General features: G+C 41.1%; 1 protein-coding gene across 2 annotated transcripts in view; it reads left to right on the forward strand.

The window, feature by feature from the left end:
- Positions 1-19,385, forward strand: part of RAD51C (RAD51 paralog C) — a 50,840-nt gene that overhangs the window by 15,254 nt on the left and 16,201 nt on the right. For both annotated transcript variants that reach the window (XM_012445577.2, XM_012445579.2), the window contains exon 5: positions 12,970-13,101. In XM_012445577.2, coding sequence (XP_012301000.1) covers positions 12,970-13,101 — 132 coding nt within the window. The remainder of the gene's footprint in view (positions 1-12,969; positions 13,102-19,385) is intronic.

The following is a 19,385-nucleotide window of genomic DNA, read 5'->3' on the forward strand; positions in this document are numbered from 1 at the left end:
ATTGATTTGCATATGTTGAACCATCTTTGCATCCCTGGGATAAATAAATCCCACTTGGTCATGGTGAATGATCTTTTAATGTATTGTTGGATTCAGGTTGCTAGTATTTTGTTGAGGATTTTTGCCTTAATGTTCATCAAGGACGTTAGCCTATGGTTTTCTTTTTTTTTAATGTGTCTTTGTTTGGTTTTAGTATCAGGATAATACTGGCCTTGTAGAGTGAGTTTGGAGGTTTTTCTTTTTCCTCTATTTTTCAGAATAGTTTGAGCAGGATTGGTGTTCTTTAAATGTTTGTTAGGCCAGGCACAGTGGCACATGCCTGTAATCCCAGCACTTTGGGAGGCTGAGGCAGGCGGATTACAAAGTCAGGAGTTCGAGACCAGCCTGGCCAACATAGTGAAACTCCGTCTCTACTAAAAATACAAAAATTAGCTCGGTGTGGTGGTGGGCGCCTGTAATCCCAGCTACTTGAGAGGCTGAGGCAGGAGAATCGCTTGAAACCGGAAGATGGAGGTTGCAGTGAGCCGAGATTGGACCACTGCACTCCAGCCTGGGCAACAAGAGCAAAACTCCGTCTGAATGAATGAATGAGTGAATGAATGAATGAATAGATAGATAAATGTTTGCTAAATAAAATTCAGCAGCGAAGCCATGGGGTCTTGGGCTTTTCTTTGCGGGGAGACTTTATTTTGGCTTCTGTTTTATTACTTGTTATTGGTCTGTTCAGGTTTTGAATCTCTTCATAGTTAATCTTGGTAGCTTGCATGTGTCTAGAAATTTGTCTATTTCTTCTAAGTTTTCCAATTTATTGGCACGTAGTTGCTCGTAGTAGCCTCTAATGATCTTTTGAATTTCTGTGGTATTGGTTGTAATGTCTCCGTTTTCATCTCTGATTTTATTTATTTAGATCTTAGTCTGCCTAAAGGTTTGTTGATTTTCTTTTCAAAAAACTTTTTGTTTTGTTAGTCTTTTGTATTGTTTTCCTTGTTTTAATTCCATTTATTTCTACTCTGATCTTTTTTTTGAGACTGAGTCTCGCTCTGTGCCTAGGCTGGAGTGCAGTAGCGTGATCTCAGCTCATTGCAACATCTGCCTCTTGAGTTCAAGCAATTCTCCTGCCTCAGCCTCCTGTGTAGCTGGGATTACAGGTGCCCACCACCACTCCCAGCTAATTTTTGTATTTTTAGTACAGATGGGGTTTTACCATCTTGGCCAGGCTGATCTTGAACTCCTGACCTCAAGTGATCTGCCTGCCTCAGCCTCCCAAAGTGCTGAGATTACAGGCATGAGCCACCAATCCTGGCCTTCTGATCTTTATTATTTCTTTTGTTTTACTAATTTTAGGTTTGGTTTGCTTTTGCTTTTCTAGTTCTTTAAGGTGCATCATTAGGTTACTTGCTGTTTTTCTACTTTTTTTTTTTTTTTTTTTTGAGACAGTCTCTCTCTGTTGCCCAGGCTGGAGTGCAGTAGCACAATTTTGGCTCACTGCAACCCTTGCCTCCCGGGTTCAAGCAATTCTCCTGCCTCAGCCTCCCTAGAAGCTAGGACTACAGGCATGCACCACCCTGCCTGGCTAATTTTTTGTATTTTTAGTAGAGACAGGGTTTCACCATGTTGGCCGCGCTGGTCTTGAACTCCTGACCTCAGGTGATCCGCTCACCTCAGCCTTCCAAAAAATGTTGGGATTACAGGCATAAACCACCACGCCTGGCCCAATTTTTCTACTTTTTTGATGTAGATGCCTATAGCTATAAACTTTCCTCTTAGTACTGCTTTTGCAGTATCCCATAGGTTTTGGTATGTTGTGTTTCCATTATTTTTTTCAAGAAATTTTTAAATTTCTTAATTTCTTCAGTGACCCCACTGGTCATTCAGGAACATATTGTTTAATTTTCATGTTTTCATTTAGTTTCCAAAATTCCACTTGTTACTGATTTCTGGGTTCATTGCATTGTGGTCAGAAAATACTTGATATTATTTCAACTTTTTTGAATTTTTTAAAGATACTCCTGATGGGTTGTATGCGTCTTAGGAATTTATCTATTTCTTCTAGGTTTTCTAATTCATTGGCATATTGTTGCTCATAGTGGCTTCTGATGAACCTTGAATTTCTCTGGTATTGGTGGTAATTTTTCCTTTTTCATTGTCTGATTTTGTGTCTTCTCACTTTTTTTGGCCTATCATATGGATCATATGGTCTATTTATTCATTTATTGAGATGGAGTCTCACTCTGTCGCCAGGCTGGAGTGCAGTGGCACGATCTCGGCTCACTGCAACCTCCACCTCCCAGGTTCAAGTGATTCTCCTGCCTCAGCCTCCTGAGTAGCTAGGACTATAGGCACACACCACCATGCCCAGCTAATATTTGTATTTTTAATAGAGACGGGATTTCACCATGTTGGCCATGATGGTCTCAAACTTCTCACCTCATGATTCGCCCTCCTTGGCCTCCCAAAGTGCTGAGATTACAGGCGTGAGTTACCACACCTGGCCTGTATGGTCTATTCTTTAGAATGATCCCTGTGCTGAGAAGAATGTGTATTCTGCAGCCATTGGATTAAATGTTCTATACTTATCTATAAGGTCCATTTGGTCTATAATGCAAATTAAGTCTGATGTTTCTTTGCTGATTTTCTATCTGGATAATCTGCCCAATGCTGTAAATGGGGTGTTGAAGTCTTCAGCTAGTGTATTGGGATCTTTCTCTCCTTTTAGCTCTATTAGTATTTGCTTTAACTCTATTAATATTTGCTTTATAGTAGCAACACTGGATGCTTCAGTTTTGGGTACATACATAATTACAATTGTCATATTCTCTTGCAGAATTGACCCTTTTGTCATTATACAGTGATCTGCTTTGTGTCTTTGTATAGTTTCTGTCTTGAAATCTATTTTGTCTAATAAAAGTATCACTATTCCTCTTTTTTGGTTTCCATTTGCATGGAATTTTTTTTTCCATCTTTTTATTTTCAGTCTTGTGTATGTCTTTATAGGTGAAGTGTGTTAGTGTGTTTCAGGCAACAGGCTGTTGAGTTTGTTTTTTTTTTTAATCAGCCACCCTATGTCTTTTGATTGGAGAGTTTAATCCATTTACATTCAGTGTTATTATTGATAAGTCAGGACTTACTCCTGCCATTTTGTTATTTGTTTTCTGGTCTTCTTTTCCTTCCTTCCTTTCTTTCTTTTAGTGAAGGTGGTTTTCTCTGGTGGTATGTTTTAATTTTTTGCTTTTTATTTTTTTGTGTATCTGTTGTATATTTTTTTATTTGAAATTACCCTAAGGCTTGCAAATAATATCTTATAACTCATTATTTTAAATTGATGACAATTTAACATTGGTTGTGTAAATAAATAAGCAAAGAGAAAACTAATAAAAACACTCTAACTTTGTCCCCCACCTTTTTTTTTTGTTTGTTTCTGTTTTGTTTTTAACTTTTAAGTTCAGGAGTACTGTACAGGTTTGTTGTATAGGTAAACTCATGTCATAGGGGTTTGTTGTACAGACCATTTCATCTGGTATTTGGTCTAGCACCCGTTAGTTATTTTTCCTGATCCTTTCCGTCCTCCCATCCTCCACCCTCCAGTAGACCCCATTGTCTGTTGTTTCCCTCCATGTGACCATGTGTTCTCATCATTTAGCTTCTTCTTAAAAGTAAGAACATACAGTATTTAGTTTTCTGTTCCTGCATTAGTTTGCTAAGGATAATGGTCTCTGGCTCCTTTTTTGTTGTTTCTTTGTATATACTGTACTGTCTATGTCTTGGAAAGTTACTGTTTTTGATAGGTCCATCTTTCAGTCTTTCTACTTAAGATATGAGTAGTTTGCACACCATAATTACATTGTGGGGTTTTGTTTGTTTGTTTTTTCTTGAGGTGGAGTCTCCACTCTGTTTCCCAGGCTGGAGTGCAAGGGCACAATCTTGGCTCACTGCTACCTCCGCCTCCCGGGTTCAAGTGATTCTCCTGCCTCAGCCACCCAAAGTGCTGGGATTATAGGCATCAGCCCCTGCGCTGGCCTAATTATATTGTTGTACTATTCTGTGTACTTAACTATTACCAGTTAGTTTTGTACTTTCAGATGGTTTCTTATTGCTCATTAACATCCTTTTCTTTTAGGTTGAAGAACTCTCTAGCATTTCTTGTAGGATAGGTCTGGTGTTGATGAAATTTCTTAGCTTTTGTTTGTCTGGAAAAGTCTTTATCCTTCATGTTTGAAGGATATTTTTGCCAGATATACTATTCTAGGGTAAAAGTTTTTTCCTTGAGCACTTTAAATATGTCATGCCGCTCTCTCCTGGCCTCTGAGGTTTCCACTGAAAAGTGTGCTGCCAGACATATTGGCGCTGCTTTCTAAGTTATTTGTTTCTTTTCTCTTGCTCCTTTTCAGATTTTTTTCTTTATCCTTGACCTTTGGGGGTTTAATTAATAAATGTCTTGAGGTGGTCTTATTTGGGTTAAATCTGCTTGATCTTCTATAACCTTCTTGTACTTGAACATTGATATCTTTCTCTAGGTTTGGGAAGTTCTCATATTTATCCCTTTGAATACACTTTCTACTCCTGTCTCTTTCTCTGCCTCCTCATTAAGGCCAGTAACTCCTAGATTTGCCCTTTTATATGTACATAGAGAGGGATGAGGGTCTCATTTTGTTGCCCTTTTATATATAGAGAGAGAGATGATAGTCTCCCAGGCTGGTCTTCAACTCTTGACCTCAAGCCATCCTCCCACCTTGGCCTCCCAGTGTTGAGATTACAGGTGTAAGCCACCACACCTGGCCAGATTTGCCCTTTGATGCCATTTTCTAGATCTTGTAGGCGTGCTTCATTTTTTTTTTTCTAAATAGAGTCTCTCTCTGTTGCCCAGGCTGGAGTACAGTGGCATGATCTTGGCTCACTGCAGCCTCCATCTCCTGGGTTCTAGTGATTCTCATGCCTCAGCCTCCCATGTACCTGGGACTACAGGTGTGTATCACCATGCACAGCTAATTTTTGTATTTTTAGTAGAGATGAGGTTTCCCTATGTCACCCAGGTTGGTCTTGAACTCCTGGCCTCAAGCGATCCACTTACCTTGACCTTCCAGAGTGCTGGGATTACAGGTGTGAGCCACCACATCCAGCTGCTTCATTCTTTTTCAATCTTTATGCTTTTGTTTCCTCTGACAGCATATTTTCAAATAGCTTGTCTTCAGGTTCACTAATTCTTTCTTCTGCTTGATTAGTACTCCTGGTGAGAGACTCTGATGTGTTCTTCAGTATGTCAACTGCATTTTTAAACTCCACACCGTCTGCTTGATTCTTTTTTTGTTTTTGTTTGCTTGTTTTTTTGTAGAGACAGGGTCTCACTATGTTTCCCAAGCTGGTCTCGAACTCCTGGGCTCAAGCACGCATCCCACTTCAGTCTCCCAAAGTGTTGCTTGGGGTTAGAGGAGGGGTGACTCCAGGCTACCTTGGCTGCCCCAGCTGGTATCTCTCTAGGTCACATGGATCTGAAGTCCACTGGCTCTGAACCCAGTACAGAACCAGGACTTGCCCCGGAATTGCAGTCCTTGTGGCCTAGACTGCTTTTCAAGTTTATTTAGGACTCCAGCGCACTTTAGACTGCAGTGGCAAGGTTTGTCAGAACTCATGTTGCGACGGCTGAGATGGGCAATTCCTCTCCAGCTAGGGCTGGTCTAAATGCTCCCTCCCTGAGTTCAAGCTGAGTTCTGCTTTCTGCTGTGACAGGGCAGCACTGAATTCCAATGCATAGTCCCACAATCACTGCATTCTCCCTCCCTGAGGCATACCAATTTTCTCTCTGTGCCAGGCAGCCATTGCTGGGGTTGGGGGATGGACAGCGTTGGCAATTCAAGGCTGTCTTTCCTGCTCTCTTCAGTGCCTTTTGCAGTGATATGAAATTGAAACCATGTACTATGATCACTCACCTGAAATTTGGTTCTTATGATGGTGCTTTTTTTGTGTGGATAGTTGTTCAATTTGGTGTTCCTGTGGGGAGGACAAGCTGTGGAGACTTCTATTCGTCCATCTTGCCCTACCTTCTTCCCTATTTTTTTTTTTTTTTTTTTTTTTGTTCAAATAAAAAGTTTTTGGGCCAGTTGCAGTGACTCACCATTGTAGTCCCAGCACTTTGGGAGGCTCAGGCAGGTGGATTACTTGAGCCCAGGAGTTTCAGACCAGTTTGGGCAACATGGCAAAACCCCGTCTCTACAAAATAAAAAAAATTAGCTGATGCGGTAACGTGCACCTGTAGTGCCAGCTACTGAGGTGGCTGAGATGGGAGGATCACTTGAGCCCAGGGAGGTCAAGGCTGTAGGGAGCCATGATTGCACCACTACACTCCAGCCTGGGCAACAGAGTGAGACCTTGTCTGAAAAAAAAATGTTATTAAACAATTTTGAAAATTAAGATAAAATTCATATTGCATAAAGCTTACCATTTTAACTCAAGTATACAGTTTAATAGCTTTTAGTAAATGTATAGTGTTGTGCAACCATCACTGTCTAATTCCAGAAATTTTTTTTTTTTTTTTGAGATAGAGTTTTGCTCTGTTGCCTGAGCTGGAGTGCAGTGGCACAATCACAGCTCACTACAACTTCCACCCCCCAGGTTTAAGCACTTCTGTCTCAGCCTCACGAATAGCTGGGATTACAGGTGCCTGCCACCATGCCCAGCTAATTTTTGTGTTTTATTAGAGATAGGGTTTCACCTTGTTGGTCAGGCTGGCTTCAAACTCCTGACCTCAGGCTATCCACCTGCCTCGGCCTCCCAAAGTGCTGGGATTACAGGTGTGAGCCACTGAGCCCAGCCAATTCCAGAACATTTTTATCTCCCTGAAAAGAAATCTTGTCCTCATTAAGTAGTGACTCCCTATTTCCCTTTCTTCTCAAACCCTAGCAGCCACTATTCTGCTTTCTGTCTCTGTGGTGTCATAGATTTTATGGTCTTTTGTGTTTCATTTCTCTCAATCAGCATGTTTTCAAGATTTATCCTTGTAGCATATATCAGTACTGCATTTCTTTTTATGGCTTAATAATGTTCCATTGTATGTATATGGCACATTTTGTTTATGACTGGCAGTGTACTAGGTTTGCTTACACCAGCATCACCACAGACTCTGAGTAATGTATTGTGCTTTGATGTTATGACAGCTATGATGCCACTAGACTGTAGGAATTTCTCTGCTGTCAGTAATGTTTTTTTTTTTCGAAAGCCAGTAGCCTCATAGAAGGCTTTGTTATAATCTTATGGGACCAGTGTTGTGAATGTGGTCCATCATTGACTGAAATGGCTTATGCAGTGCATGGCTATAATTTTTGTGTGTGTGTGTGTATTCTTTAGGTTTTTCCATGTATAAAATCCTAACATTTGTGAATAGTGATAGTTTTACTTTACAATTTGGATGCTCTTTCTTTCTTTCTTTCTTTTTTTGCCTAATTGATCTGGCTAGAACTTTTAATATAATGTTGAATAGCAATGATGAAAACAGGCATACTTGTCTTGGTCCTGATCTTAGGGGAAAGCTTTCAGACAATCACTATTAACTACTTTGATCTTCATTATGCACAGATTATGTAATTGTGAATTTGCCTACTTGGTGAAATTTATTTGTAATGTCAAAATCAAAACTAATACTGCTTTCTTCTTCTTTTCTTTTTCTTTTTTTTTCTTTCTTGAGACAAGATCTCTCTCAGTTGTCTAGGCTGGAGTGCAGTGGCATGATCATGGCTTACTGCTCACAGCCTCAACCTCCCAGGCTTAAGTTATCCTCCCACCTCAGTGTCTGAAGTAGCTGGGACTAAGGTGCATGCCGCCACGCCTGGCTAATTTTTGTACATTTTTAGAGACAGGGTTTTAGCATGTTATCCAGGCTGATCTCCACCTCCTAGGCTCAAGTGATCCTCCTCCGCAGCCTCCTAGACTGCTGGGATTACAGGCAGTGAGGCACCACACCTAGCCCCAAGAGTGCTTTTACAGCCATCTGCAGATGTATTAGTCCAGGCTGCCACAACAAAAATAACATAGACTGGATGGCTAAAACAATAGAAATTAGGCCAGGGGCAGTGGCTCATGCCTGTGATCCCAGCCCTTTGGGAGGCTGAGGTGGGCAGATCACTTGAGGTCAGGAGTTCGAGACCAGCCTGGCCAATATGGTGAAACCCCATCTCTACTAAAAATACAAAAATTAGCCTGGTGTGGTGGCGAACGCCTGTAATCCCAGCTACTTGGGAGGCTGAGGCAGGAGAATTGCTTGGACTCGGGAGGTGGAGGTTGCAGTGAGCTAAGATCGTGCCACTGCACTCCAGCGTGGGTGACAGAGACTCTGTCTCAAAAAGTAAAATGAAATAAAAATAATAAAAACCATAGAAATTAATTTCTTAAGAGTTCTGGAGCCTAGAAGTCCAAGATCAAAGTTCTAGCTGATTCAGTTTCTGGCAAGGGCTTTCTTCCTGGCTTGCAGACAGCCATCTTTTTTTCTGTGTCCTCATATGATAGGGAGGAAAAGAAGGAAAGGGTGAATCCCCTGGTGTCTCTTCTTACAAGGACACTAATCATATAGGGTTAGGGTCCCATCTTTATGACCTAATTTAACTTTGATTACTTCCTTAGAAGTCCTTTCTCCACATACATTCATATTGGGGTTTAGGGATTCAACCTAATGAATTTTAAGTGGACACAATTCAGTTCCCAGAAGTTTGCCCCTGCCCCCCCACCCCCCTAATTCATGTCCTTCTTGTATCCATTCCATCCATACAGCCCCAGAGGTCTTAACTAGTTCCATCATCAACTCTAAAATTCAAAGACCTTATCTAAATGTTATCTAAATCAGAGATTGGTGAGACTCAAGTTATAATTCGTCCTGAGGTAAAATTCCCTTCCAGCTGTGAACGGTTGAAATGAGACAAGTTATGTGCTTCCAAAATGCAATGGTAGGACAGGCATAGGATGAACATGCCCATTCCAAAAGGAAGAAATCAAAAGGAAAAAAAGGATTATGGGTCCCAAGCAAGGCAAATTTCTTTCTTTCTTTTTCTTTTTTTTTGAGACAGAGTTTCACTCTTGTTGCCCAGGCTGGAGTGCAATGGCATGATCTCAGCTCACCTCAACCTCTGCCTCCTGGGTTCAAGTCATTTTTCCTGCCTCAGCCTCCCAAGTAGCTGGGATTAAAGGCATGTGCCACCATGCCCGGCTAATTTTATATTTTTAGTAAAGACAGGGTTTCTCTATGTTGGTCAGGCTGGTCTCGAACTCCTGACCTCAGGTGATCTGCCTGCCTCTGCCTCCCAAACTGCTGGGATTACAGGAGTGAGCCACCCGCCTGTAATCTCAGCACTTTCGGAGGCTGTGGCAAGCAGATCATGAGGTCAGGAGTTTGAGACCAGCCTGGCCGATATGGTGAAACCCCATCTCTACTAAAAATACAAAAATTAGCCAGGCATGGTGGCGCACGCCTGTAGTGCCAGCTACTCTGGAGGCTGAGGCAGAAGAATTACTTGAATCTGGGAGGTGGAGGTTGCAGTAAGCTGAAATCACGCCACTGCATTCCAGCCTGGCGACAGAGCGAGACTCCGTCTAATAATAAAAAAAAAGAACAATCCTTTGCTTTGTTTCCTTTGCTTTGATGATCTGACTTCCAGGCTCACTGGAGTAGCAGAGTCACCCTGCTGCTCTGTGGGGTGGCCTGCCATCTCTCTGCAGGGGCCCCACCCTCTGAAACCAAGGAAGACACAATAGCATTGCCCCCGAGCTTATGGTAAGATTGGCAGCTCTGAGGATCTGTGATCCCCTTTGGCATCATTCTTTCCTTTTCTTAAGGAATAGGGCACATTCACAGTCAAGTTAACTCATGGTTTTGTTTTGTGGAATCAAGGAAATCCAACAGGCTTCCTTCATTCTTTCCTGCTTTCTCTGTCCTTTTTAGTTCCTACTAGCGGTTTCTGCTGTTACAACACCTTATCTGTTACTGGCTTCTGAGGTAGCTGATTAACATCAAGGGTAAAATATTTATAGAGTGAGTGTCCAACCATAACTTTGGTCTTCTCTCTAAAGCAAGCTTTCTTATTTTTAGCAAAATGGATAGGCTAAGAATTTTTCAGATCTCTTAAGTTCTAGTTCCATCTTGATGAACAATTCCTTCTTCAATTTATCTCTCTCTTGCATTTTTACTATAAGTGCTCTAGGAGGAACCAAGCCACTTTTTCCACACTTTGCTTAGAAATATCCTGAGATAAATAGCCAATTTCATTTCTCACAAGTTTTACCTTCCATAAAATGCAAGAGCACAGTCAGCCAAGTTCTTTGCCACTTTATACTGAGGACCAGCTTTCCTTCAGTTTCTAATAACGTGTTCCTCATTTCTGTATAAAGCCTCACCAGAACTGCCCTTACTGTTCATATTTTCAGTATGTGCCTCAAAACTTTTCAAGCCTTTGCTTATTACCCAATTTCAAAATCAATTCCACATTTTAGATATTCGTTATAGTAGTACGTCTCTTCTCTTACCCTCCAAATGTACCATACCTCATTTCTTGATACTAAAATCTGTTTTGGTCACCTCAGACTGCTATAACAAAAATGCTATAGTCTGAGTGGCTTGAACAACAGAAATTTTATTTTCTTACAGTTCTGGAGACTAGAAGTTCAAGATCAAGCTTCTGGCTGATTGATTCCCAGTGAGAGCTCTCTTCCTGGCCTGTAGATGGCCACCTTCTTGCTGTGCCCTGATGTGGAGAAAGGAGGGAGAGTGAGCTCTTAGGTTGGTGTCTTTTCTTCAAGGACACTAATCCTCTCAAGTCAGGATGTCATTCTCATGACCTCATTTTATATTAATTACTACCTTAGAGGCCCTCTCTCCAAATAGTCACATTGGGAAATAGGGTTTCAACTTATGATTACTGGGGGGATGCAGAGCAGTGGTCATGTGTGGACTCATGACCCTGTGCACACATTCCCAGCTGAGGTTGAACAGGGTCATGGTCTGCCTTCTTATTTGAGCTCTCATACTGTAAACAAGTGTCCTTTTCATAGTCTTTATAATGCCACTTTTTTTCATTTTTGTGCTTTTTTATTAGTGTTTCACTGTTCTTCACTTCATCCAGTTTTATTTTCTTCATAACGCCTATAATTATCAGAAATTATCTTATTTGTTTGTTTACATATTAATGGTCCCTTACTCCACTAGAACGTAAGTTCCAAGAGAGCAGAGACCTTTTCTCTCATTCACTATATTCTTTTCTCTTATTTACTATATCATCCCCAATGCCTGGAACAGTAACTAGCATATAGGAAAGGAGGTGTCAATGGATACTTGCTAATGAAGAAATGAATATTCTAAATAAAATATTAAAAAACAACTTACTTAGAGGCTTCATAAAAGCCTCTTCTTTAATCCAAACCTTACTATACAGAAAAAAACATAGCATTGTAGTTTTTTGTGTTTGTTTACATTTGAATTAGTTTCCAGATTCTTTTTGATTTTGGGGTGTTAGGTTTATATATTGATTTGTTCTTCTAACCTCACTGTTTATATTTTGTTTTGGAGGGCTTTCTTTTGAAAGAGTTTTGTTCTGTCCCCCAGGCTGGCATGCATGGCATTGCTCATTTCAGCCTCGAATTTCTGGGCTCAAGCAATCCTCCTGCCTTAGCCTCCCAAGTAGCTGGGATAACAGGTGTGTGCCACTGTGCCCATCTAATCTTTTGATTGTTTCAGACATGATCTCACTATGTTGCCCAGGCTGGTCCTGAACTCCTGAGCTCAAGTGATCCTCCTGCCTCTCCTCCCAAAGTGCTGGAATTGTAGATGTAAGCCACTATGCCCAGCTTCTGTTCATGTATTGATATGTTACTCTAATTTCACTGAGTTATTATAATTCAAATAGCTGAAATATTTTTTAGTTTTAAATTTATTTATTATACTTTAAGTCCTGGGATACATGTGCAGAGCATGCAGGTTTGTTACATTGAAATGTTTTTATGATAGTTTCACTTATAATTACTTGGATCATATGATGAGTGCAACAGCCATAAAAATGTTTATCATCTGTAGGTAAACCTTGGTTGGAATTCAAGATAAACTTGCCTCATGGTGAATTCTGTATTATAACAGATTCTGTAATGGCTACTTGTCCTATAGTGTATTAAGGGGGTAAAGTGTACCAAGAATTAAGTGTTTGAAGAAGATATTATAATTGAATATTTGAAGGGTTTCTTTCTTTCTTTCTTCCTTTCTTTCTTTCTCTTTATTTCTTTATTTCTTTCTTTCCTTTTCTTTTCTTTCTTTCGACTCAGAGTCTTGCTCTGTCACCCAGGCTGGAGTCAGTGGCGTGATCTCAGCTCACTGCAGCCTCCACCTCCCAGGTTCAAGCGATTCTTCTTCCTCAGCCTCCAGAATAGCTGAGACTACAGGTGCTCACCACCACGCATGGCTAATTTTTGTATTTTTAGTAGAGATGGGGTTTCGCCATATTGACCAGGCTGGTCTCAATTTCCTGTCACGTGATCCACCCACCTCATCCTCCCAAAGTCCTGGGATTACAGACATGAGCCCGTAGGGTTTTGTTTTAAGGAAACATAAAAGGAACCCTGAAGTTAAAATTGGTATATTTAATTGACAGATTTGTTGTTTTAACAAGACTTTTTCTTTAAGCGTTTTCACAAGTTTTATGAGGACTTTAAATGTGCTTTTTATCAGTAAAGACTGTGTACAGTGGCAAGTTATAAGAAAATTATAATAATTACTTTTTTAAAGTTGATAAATTATCAAAGCAGAGTCCATTTTAATTTTTAGTGATTATTGCAGAAAGTATTGAGTGAACAGCTTTGTAACTTTCCACAAGAAAGCCGTACTTTAGACAGTTGGAAATAAACCCCTAGATTTTAAGGTTTTTTCATGTAATGGACTATGGTTTTTGGATGTCATCTTTATTATTTTATTTTTCATACCAAATCTAATATTATTTCTTTTGTATTTAGGTTCGGTTGGTGATAGTGGATGGTATTGCTTTTCCATTTCGTCATGACCTAGATGACCTGTCTCTTCGTACTCGGTTATTAAATGGCCTAGCCCAGCAAATGATCAGTCTTGCAAATAATCACAGATTAGCTGTAAGTATTAACTAGTGAAGAGAGTTATACAACAAAGTCAAGACTGTATAAAATGTTAATGTCAAAATGTATAAAATGAAATAGCAAAATAGCATTTGCCTGAGTAATAATATAGACATGCAGTTTTGAGTAAAGTTTCTGTTTGGTTTGGTTTCTATTAAAAAATTCTAGTCGGCCGGGCACAGTGGCTCACGCCTGTAATCCCAGCACTTTGGGAGGCCAAGGCGGGTGGATCACGAGGTCAAGAGATCAAGACCATCCTGGTCAACATGGTGAAACCCCGTCTCTACTAAAAATACAAAAAATTAGCTGGGCATGGTGGTGCGTGCCTGTAATCCCAGCTACTAAGGAGACTGAGACAGGAGAATTGCCTGAACCCAGGAAGCAGAGGTTGCAGTGAGCCGAGATCACACAATTGCACTCCAGCCTGGGTAACAAGAGCGAAACTCCGTCTCAAAAAAAAAAAAATTCTAGTCATAAGTATCAGTTTTCCTTCAAAAAACAAGCATAATTAATATGTCATTTCAAAAAATGGACTTTGTAGCCGGGCACAGTGGCCCATGCCTGTTATCCCAGCACTTCCAGAGGCCGAGGCAAGCAGATCACAAGGTCAGGAGTTGAAGACCAGCCTGGCCAACATGGTGAAAGCCTGTCTTTTTACTAAAAATAAAATTTTAAAAAATTGGCCAGGCATGGTGGCACATGCCTGTAATACCAGCTACTTGGGAGGCTGAGGCAGGAGAATTGTTTGAACCCAGGAGGCAGAGGTTGCAGTGAGCCAAGATGGCACCATTGCACTCCAGCCTGGGCAACAGAACAAGACTCCATCTCAAGAAAAAAAAATGAACTTTGTTTGATAAAGAAGTCCCACCTTTGTTAATTGCAGTGTCTTCTTTGTTTAAATAAACTTTGGATGTTTTTCAGGTCAACTCTTCCAACATCCCTGGTTTTCTTTTACTCTGAGTCTTTGATTATTATGTAATATATAATCACAGATTCAGATGGATTTAAACATTACATAGTATAAACAACCTAGATGATTTGAGGTAGAGCGAAATAACTCTTGAAGATTTGAAATGTGAGGAAAGAAGTAAATATAGGCTCAGAAGTGAAGAGTTTTTTTTTTTTTTTTGAGACGGAGTCTCACTCTGTCGCTCAGGCTGGATTGCAGTGGTGTGATCTTGGCTCGCTGCAGCCTCCGCCTTCCAGGTTCAAGCAGTTCTCTGCCTCAGCCTCCTGAGTAGCTGGGATTAAAGGCGCTTGCCAAAATGCCCAGCTAATTTTTTTGTATATTTAGTAGAGATGGCGTTTCACCATCTTGGCCAGGTTGATCTTGAACTCCTGACCCTGTGATCCACCAACCTCGGCCTCCCAAAGTACTGGGATTACAGGCATGAGCCACCACGCCCTGCCTATATCTATATCTATCTATCTATCTATCTATCTATCTATCTATCTATCTATATATATATTTTTTAAGTTTTGCCTTACTCCTTTTTAACTGCCTGTTTGCCGTTACTTCCCATTCTGAAACCGCATCTCACCATTGACACAAATACACACACTTGTCTGGGAGTAAGATGTAAGAAGGTCAGACTGCTTAGCTTGATATCTTTGTCTTTACCTTAATTAGAGAGACCTTAGCACATGCTTGTAATACATCATAAGTAAATAAAGAACTTCCCCAATAAAATCATTTCAAAGCAGACATTTTTCTTTGAATTTCCAGATTTTTGCCATATGCTGAAAAGTATAGGGTCCTGTGTTTGAATTACTTCTTGCTTAAATTAATTGTAATTTAGCATTTTGTTAATGTCAGTGAAGAGCCCCCAGTAGGGGGCACTCAAGACTAATGGGTTGCATAGTTCCTTATTTTTTTGTTGTTGTTTTGTTTGGTTTGGTTTGGTTTGGTTTGGTTTTGTTTTGTTTTGTTTTGTTTTTGAGACAGAGTTTCGCTCTGTTGAACAGGCTGGAGTGCAGTGGCATGATCTCGGCTCACTGCAACTGGAAGGCAGAGGGCCTCCCAGGTTCAAGCAATTCTCCTGCCTCAGCCTCCCGAGTAACTGGGACTACAGATGAACGCTGCCACGCCTAGCTAATTTTTTGTATTTTAGTAGAGACAGCATTTCACCGTGTTACCCAGGCTGGTCTTCAACTCCTGAGCTCAGGCAATCCGTCTGTTTTGGCCTCCCAAAGCATTGGGATTACAGGTGTGATCTACTGCACCTGGCTCCTTATGTTATTATTTTAACAGAAATGGCTTCATCTTTTCTGACTAAAAAAGCAATCCAAACAATAACATCAAATAGTAGATAGTGTTTAAGAAGATTGCTGTAAATATAAATGTCCTAACATGGAGGAAGATATATACAGATAAATTATTGAGTGAAAAAATTTAAGTTGTATATAAAATATATTTAGTGTAATCCCACGTTAGAGAAAACTTGAAAATGTATGTATGCATTTATATTTGTATATATGAAGAGAAAGATCTGAAAGGACCAAAACATTAACAGTAGCTACTTTTTTATTTTTTTGGATACGCAATCTTACTGGAGTGCAGTGGCGCAATCAAGGCTCACTGCAGCATCAACATCCCAGACTCAAGTGATCCTTGCACCTCAGCCTCCCTAGTAGCTGAAACTACAGGTGCATGTCACCATGCCTGCTTAATTTTTGTATTTTTTTTTAATAGAGATGGGGTTTCATCATGTCTCCCAGCTGGTCATTAACTCTTGGGCTCAAGCGATCATCTGCTTACCTTAGCCAAAGTGCTTGGATTACATGCATGAGCTATTGTGCCCGGCTTTGGTTACTTCTAAGGATAGGATTGTGTGGGGTCAGGGACACACTTTCCCCTCTTACTTTATAAATTCTTTGCTTGAAGGTTTTTTTTCCTGCCAATTAGCATATATATATAACATGTATGGCTTTTAATAATGTATTTTATAATTTTTAAGGCCAGGTGTGGTGGCTCAAACCTGTAATCCCAGCACTTTTGGAAGGCCAAAGTGGGAAGATCGCCTGAAGCCAGGAGTTTGAAACCAGCCCGGATGACAAAGCCTGACCCCATCTCTAAAAAAAAAACAATACATAAAATAAGAATAATTGGCCAGGCAAGGTAGCTCATGCCTGTAATCCCAGCACTTTGGGAGGCTGAGGCAGGCAGATCATGAGGTCAGGTGTTTGAGACCAGCCTGACCAACAAGCTGAAACCCCATCTCCCCAGCTACTCGGGAAGCTGAGGCAGGAGAATCGCTTGAACCCAGGAGGTGGAGGTTGCAGTGAGCTGAGATCACACCACTGCACTCTATCTAGCCTGAGCAACACAGCGAGACTCCATCTCAAAAAGAAAAGAAAATAATAATTTTAAGGTATTTTTTGTTTATTTTTTTGAGACAGACTGTTGTCCAGGCTGGAGTGCAATGGTCTGATCTCAGCTCACTGCAGACTCTGTCTCAAGAAAAAAAAATAAAAGAATATTGTATGCTTTTTTTTTTCTTTTTTTTTTTTTTTGAGACAGAGTCTAGCTCTGTCGCCCATGCTGGAATTTAGTGGCACAATCTCGGCTCACCACAACCTCTGCCTCCCAGGTTCAAGCGATTCTCCTGCCTTAGCCTCCCGAGTAGCTGGGATTACAGGCACATGCCACCACGCCCAGATAATTTTTGTATTTATAGTAAAGACAGGGTTTCATCATGTTGGTCAGGCTGGTCTTGAACTCCTGACCTCGTGATCCTCCCACCTCAGCCTCCCAAAGTGCTGGGATTATAGGCATGAGCCACTGCATCAGGCCCATGTATGCTTTTTGTAAAAAAAAAAAAAAAAAAGTTCTAAACAATAAAAAATGTAGAAAGTGATTATTCATTACCCAGAAATGGTGTAGATATTGTTATCTGGTGTAAATATTTTTGCTGACTTTATGCATATACAAACTTCCTTTTTAGAAAATGAAGTCATGCCACAACAGTGGCTCATGCCCATATCCCAGCACTTTGGAAGGCCAAGGTAGGAGAATCACTTGAGCCCATGAGTTTGAGACCAACCCGGTAAATACAGTGAGACTTCGTCTCTACAATTTTTTTTTTTTTTTTGAGACAGAGTCTTGCTCTGTCGCCCAGGCTAGAGTGCAGTGTGCTATCTAGACTCACTGCAACCTCCGGCTCCCGGATTCAAGTGATTTTCCTGCCTTAGTCTCCTGAGCAGCTAGGATCACAGGTGCACACCACCACACTGGGCTAATTTTCTTTATTTTTAGTAGAGATGGGGGTTTCACCATGTTAGCCAGGATGGTCTTAATCTCCTGACCTTGTGATCCACCTGCCTCAGCCTTCCAAAGTGCTGGGATTACAGGCATGAGCCACCGTGCCTGGCCAATTTTTAAAAATGTTAGCGAAGTGTAATGGCATGCACCTATAGACCTAGCTACTTGGGAGGGTGAGGTGAGAGGATTGCTTGAGGCTGGGAGGCGGAGGTTGCAATGAGTCAAGAACATACCACTGCGCTACAGCCTAGACAACAGAACAAGACCTTGTCTCCAAAAACACAAAAAGAAAAAGAAAATGTGGTCATATACATGCTATTATGCAAAGCAGCTTTCTGCTTTTCACTTAATACAGTATGAACTTTTTTTTTTTTTTTTTTTGAGACGGAGTTTCGCTCTTGTTACCCAGGCTGGAGTGCAATGGTGTGATCTCAGCTCACCGAAACCTCCGCCTCCTGGGTTCACGCAATTCTCCTGCCTCAGCTTCCTGAGTAGCTGGGATTACAGGCACGCGCCACCATGCCCAGCTAATTTTTTGTATTTTTAGTAGAGTCGGGGTTTCACGATGTTGACCAGGATGGTCTCGATCTCTTGACCTCGTGATCCACCCGCCTTGGCCTCCCAAAGTGCTGGGATTACAGGCGTAAGCCACCGCACCCGTCCCTACAGTATGAACATTTTTTATGTACACTACTTTTTTTGTTTTGTTTTCCATGTACACTACTTATAAGTCTGCTTTACGCTAACAGCTATGTAGTATTTTGTTGTATGATTGTAGCATAGGATTTTTTTGTATTTGTTTTTAGGGTTTTTTTTTTTAGACAGGGTCTTGCTCTGTCACTCAGGCTGGAGTGCAGTGGCATGATCTTGACTCACTGCAGCCTCAATCTCCTGGGCTTAAGCAATCCTTTCACCTCAGCCTCCTGTGTAGCTGGCACTACAGGCACACACCACCACACCCAGCTGATTTTTAAATTTTTGGTAGAGGCTAGGTGCAGTGGTTTACACCTGTAATCCCACCACTTTGGGAGGCTGAGGTAGGCGGATCACTTGAGGTCAAGAGTTAGAGAACAGCCTGACCAACATAGTGAATCTTTGTCTCTACTAATAATACAAAAATTAGCTGGGCGTGGTGGTGCACACTTATAGTCCCAGCTACTCAGGAGGCTGAGGCAGGAGAATCACTTGAACTCGGGAAGCAGAGGTTAGAGTGAGCCAAGATCATACCACTGCACTCCAGCCTGGGCAACAGAGCAAGACTCTGTCTCATACATACATACATACATAAATTTTTTGTGGAGATGAGGTCTCACTATGTTGCCCAGGCTGGTCTCTAACTTCTGGGCTTAAGGAATCCACCTGTCTCAGCCTTCCATAGGCATGAGCCACTGTGCCAGGCCTGGAACGTAGTTTTTTAACCACCTCTCTATTGATTTTCTCTTTTTCCTTTCTTTCTTTCTTTCTTTTTTTTTTTTTTTTGTTTGTTTGTTTGTTTGAGACAGAGTCTTGTTCTGTCACCCAGGCTGGAGCACAGTGGCACAATCTCAGCTCACCACAGCCTCCACCTCTAAGGTTCAAGAGCTTCTCATACCTGAATCTCCCGAGTAGCTGGGATTACAGGTGTGCATGACCACACCTGGCTAATTTTTGTATTTTTAATAGAGATGGGGTTTCACCATGTTGGCCAGACTGGTCCCAAACTCCTGGCCTCAAGTGATCCACCCTTCTCAGCCTCCCAAAGTGCTGGGATTACAGGCATGAGCTACCACACCTAGCCTAGAATAAATTTCTTAAAGTGAAACTATTAGGCCAAAGAAATCGATTTTTGAACATTTGTTATAGATTATAAAATTACCCTCAGAAACCGTGTTCCAAAGTATGTCTCTACAGCAATGAATGGGAACACTTGTTTTCCCATATCTTTACCAACTTTGGGTACCAGTCTTTTAAATCTTTGCCAAATTGATATGGGGAAAGTCCTTTAAAAAATATGTTTCTTGGCCTGGCGCAGTGGCTCATG

The sequence above is a fragment of the Aotus nancymaae genome, unplaced genomic scaffold (assembly GCF_030222135.1).
Source record: "Aotus nancymaae isolate 86718 unplaced genomic scaffold, 86718_ANA_hifiasm-v0.15.2.pri h1tg000018l, whole genome shotgun sequence".
Lineage (NCBI taxonomy): Eukaryota > Metazoa > Chordata > Mammalia > Primates > Aotidae > Aotus > Aotus nancymaae.